The sequence below is a fragment of the Crinia signifera genome, chromosome 1 (assembly GCF_055691185.1).
Source record: "Crinia signifera chromosome 1, ASM5569118v1, whole genome shotgun sequence".
NCBI classification, from domain to species: domain Eukaryota; kingdom Metazoa; phylum Chordata; class Amphibia; order Anura; family Myobatrachidae; genus Crinia; species Crinia signifera.
This window is the reverse complement of record NC_139217.1, coordinates 23,690,246-23,695,084: the sequence shown is the minus strand read 5'-3', so window position 1 is coordinate 23,695,084 and position 4,839 is coordinate 23,690,246. Positions and strand designations below refer to the sequence as shown.

Sequence of the window (4,839 nt, the reverse complement as noted above, 5' to 3'; positions counted from 1 at the left end):
ACTACATCCCTGACCCCTCTGTACCCGCCACTACATCCCTGACCCCTCTGTACCCGCCACTACATCACTGACCCCTCTGTACCCGCCACTACATCCCTGACCCCTCTATACCCGCCACTACATCCCTGACCCCTCTATACCCGCCACTTCATCACTGACCCCTCTATACCCGCCACTACATTACTGACCCCTCTGTACCTGCTACTACATCCCTGACCCCTCTATACCCGCCACTTCATCACTGACCCCTCTGTACCCGCCACTACATTACTGACCCCTCTGTACCTGCCACTACATCCCTGACCCCTCTATACCCGCCACTACATTACTGACCCCTCTGTACCTGCCACTACATCCCTGACCCCTCTATACCCGCCACTTCATCCCTGACCCCTCTATACCCGCCACTACATTACTGACCCCCTCTGTACCCGCCACTACATTACTGACCCCTCTGTACCCGCCACTAAATTACTGACCCCTCTGTACTCGCCACTACATCACTGACCCCTCTGTACCCGCCACTACATCAATGACCCCTCTGTACCCGCCACTACATCACTGACCCCTCTGTACCCGCCACTACATTACTGACCCCCTCTGTACCCGCCACTACATCACTGACCCCTCTGTACCCGCCACTACATCACTGACCCCTCTGTACCCGCCACTGCATCACTGACCCCTCTGTACCCGCCACTGCATCACTGAGCCCTCTATACCCGCCACTACACCACTGACCCCTCTGTACCCGCCACTACATCTCTGACCCCTCTATACCCGCCACTTAATCACTGACCCCTCTATATCCGCCACTACATCACTGACCCCTCTGTACCCGCCACTACATCACTGACCCCTCTGTACCCGCCACTGCATCACTGACCCCTCTGTACCCGCCACTGCATCACTGACCCCTCTATACCCACCACTACATTACTGACCCCTCTGTACCTGCCACTACATCCCTGACCCCTCTATACCCGCCACTACATGACTGACCCCTCTATACCCGCCACTAAATTACTGACTTCTTTATACCCGCCACTACATAACTGACCCGTCTATACCCACCACTACATCACTGACCCCTCTATACCCACCACTACATTACATACCCATCTGCACCCTATGCTACTGAACTCATATACTGTACATAGGAACACATAGTGTACATTAATATATATATATATATAGGTACGTATATAAACACAAACACTCATATATTGGAATGTACAGATTGTACAGACATACAATGATAAGAAACACATATACAAATGGCACATATACACACACACACACACACACATAACTATACCAGATATATATAGCTACAGATGCTTATACTGATACTGTAACAACAGCCCCCCCCCCCCCCCACACACACACACACACACACAAAACACTGACATGTATTTTTCCACACAATCACATGCAGACATACACACACACACACACACACACACACATTTAATGAAAGTAACAGGGCCCACCCACATATGAACTTAAGTTACACATAGTCCACTCCACACACATAAATAAAGAGGAAATTCCCCCAGCACTGATACATGTTTTTAACATAACTATTATATGGCATATGCCCAACCATGTCCCCTCACCAAAGCACTTACCCAGGCCAGCAGGCAGCTCCTGCGTGATAATTGATTCACTGGATCATGGAGAAGGGAGGAAGCAGGTTTGAAGCTGCCCGGGAGGAGAGAGGAGGAGGAGCCTGAGGTCAGGACACAGGTGGGGAGGGGCTAGGCTACGTGAGCACAGCTCATTGGTGGCTGTCCCAGGGAAAGAGGGACCGACTGTACAGCCTGTGTGCACTGCGTCTCTCCACTGTCAGCTGTCAGAGCAGTCGGCAGCACACGCTGATATGCCTCCCGGCCACAGGTACATATGCACCAAACAGTTCTATTGCACTGGCCTAGGGGGGCAGCTGGCACCCTGCCCAGCCCACCACTGACGCTGACATCCCCAGCCCACCACTGACGCTGACATCCCCGCCCCCTGGCTCATGGAGCCGCGCTGGCTGCTGCTAGTGCTAGGAGTAGGCGGGGCAGCATCGGAAGAGGAGGACAGCGGGCGGGAGGAGCCTGCATTCAGCAGCGAGGCAGCTGCTGTTATATTACATGGGGAGGGGACTGTACTTCGGCGGCCTCGCGATGATCGGCCTCCCGGGAATCTTCCCGGTGGAGGCAATGGCCAATCCGCCCCTGAGTAAGTTCCTGTCAAAGTCATGTTTGTGTTGTTAGTCGTTAATCGGAATGAGACCTATCGAGACCTATTGGCGGTTGTATAAATGTTACGCGCATAGGAGTGTTTAATTATAAAGGTTAATTATTTTATTAAAATTGTTATTTCTCCTAATTAAACAGCTTCAGATGTCACAAACAATTTGTCTGACGTTGGGCTATTTGGTTCAGAGTTCACAGTTGGGGCAGATCTGACTATGTTCCAAAACCCCTACCCGGCATACGCGGGCACACCCGAATCGCAAAAATGTAGGTGTTTCATCAAAAACATGTAATCTGCCAAAATGTATTATATGTTAAAAATATATGGTTGTGTCTATATTTTCCAAAACTACCGTGTATGTATATAGATATGTTATACAATTTTTTATTTTTATTTTATTTATTTCTTTTTTCTGCATGTAATATTAATTTATTATTTTTCTCTGTTAAGTGTCGCCAATCATGTCCAAAGCTGATGCGGATCATATAATGGCTGAACTCTGGAATTTACCAGCGAATCGCTATAATCCATTATTTCAGAACCCGGCTATACAAGGTGAATATTGTGAATGGGGGGTTGTTTTTATAATGTGTTTTGTCTTAAATTCAGCATCTCGCCACAAATTAATGAATAGTGTTATTATCATAACTTAAATGCTGTTTTTCACACGTCTGTGAATGTGTAATTGCAGTGGACCCGATATCGCGAAGATATGATCCAACGATACCAGGAGGCAGCATTAATGATGCTGGTGCAACCGGATGCAGCGCCCCGACAACAAGTGGCAGAAGGGCCCGCACCTTTGAATATAAAGGTGATGTTATGTTTATTTATTTACAGTTTCTTATAAGCTGATAAGCTAGACTGAGGATGTTATAAAGTACTGGTCTTAAACTTTGCATCCGTGAATGTGTAATTAAATGCTGATATTTTTATTACAGTTGATACGCAACAATATGGAAAAATAACATCAAGGATCAACGCCACATCACATCAAATGCACAGGCCTAGCACAAGTGGGAAAACGCTGAGACAAACAACCGACACTGAAAAGGGGGGCCAGCAAATCTCTAATCCGTTGATCGATCACAAGCGCGAAGAGGTTGTACCTAGGGCCGTGATTATGGCAGCGGAGCGTGACGATTTCAAGCCAAATAAGCGCAGAGTACCCCGAAAAAGAATTGACACCAAAGAAAATAAGACCATGTTAACTGAGCTTAAAAGGAAACTGGAGTATTCGGATAACGAGGCGCTGCAACGGAAAAGGCTTGCGTTACAAAATGTGTCAACCGTGAGTAATGCGGATTACCCACATGTATTTACCAATGCAGCATCAGCTACATCAACCTGCATTGACATACCTGATAATACAAAGACTGTGAAGAGACATAAAACATCACGATTATCAAGAAAGAGGTTAAAAACGCTGCTGGATGATGATGTAATTGTAATTTCGGATACACAGGTGTGTCCTAGAGCTGAAATACAATGTGTGGTTGGTAACACGTCTGCTGATGTTGCATTATCAAATAATGATGAGGATCTAAATGGTCAAGAGTTTTTTACAACCCCCAGAGTAGCATCGTCCTCACACCCTCTGCAGAATTCTGATGATGAAGCGGTATCAGCTGTAGCAGGAATTCCGGTTAGTATGACAGAGGATGATTGTGCGTTAACAATACCCAGGGTTTTTACCACGGGCGGCGGGGCATCCACATCGGATGATGTGAATGCCCCGCCCTCCGTAGTATCCCCCGACATAATTGACGGGGGGCAAAATCCAGAGTAATTAGGGAAAGATGCTGAAATGCAATATTATGCAGTTATAGGGAGGATGCGGGAACATATAGGCCATATGAGGAAAAATTTAAATATCCTATTAAATCGTATAAAAGATGATATTTATGGCCCGAAAAGGAAATCAGAAACCATTAAAGATCTTGTAGTATTGTATATGAATGTTATGTCTAATCACATAGAAGAGACAGTTGAGAGTAGGGGCTTTATTAAAGCAAATATGTACCATTTTGCAGACATAATTGAAAATGATCCATGACTAGGCATGGTGGGGTATGGATTGAAACGTGTTTTACATGTGTGTAAAAAAAAACCAAGAATTAAAGCATATGGACTGTGCAAAATCTCACACTTATTTCGACGGACAAAATTAAAACAGGCATTAAAATGTATATTCAGGTTGCAAAAGCGTAAACAACACGGGGTGTGCGGGCTACCCCGCCCCCTGAGTGCGCAGCTTGACATATCACCTGTCCAGTCATTATTGGTTGATGCTGCGCAACCTGAAAATGCATAACATGCATAACGGCGCAGACGGGGGTGCATCGCCCGATAATGTCTATGGCCGGCGACATGTGTACTTAGAAGCTGTTAACAGGTATGAGCGACACCACCCTAATTTCAGGGCCATTGAGTATCATAATCATTTTCAATTTGTTAATTTGGAAAGAGTTACATCATTTGCGGAGGGTGTTCAAGCCGTACACAACGCGATTCAGGACATGCTTGATGCATTCATGGTTGGTGTTGACCCTAATGATCGTGTACAGTTAAGATTGGAGGGTGGTGGTTTACACA

At 46.2% G+C, this 4,839-nt stretch overlaps 1 protein-coding gene across 1 annotated transcript; it reads left to right on the top strand.

The window, feature by feature from the left end:
• The first annotated feature begins 2,171 nt into the window (after positions 1-2,171).
• On the top strand, positions 2,172-4,033 carry LOC146059515 (uncharacterized). The gene is made up of 4 exons (XM_083171855.1): positions 2,172-2,226; positions 2,695-2,799; positions 2,936-3,058; positions 3,186-4,033. Exons 1-4 carry the CDS (start codon positions 2,172-2,174, stop codon positions 4,031-4,033), a joined length of 1,131 nt encoding a protein of 376 aa, XP_083027981.1.
• Positions 4,034-4,839: the final 806 nt, after the last annotated feature.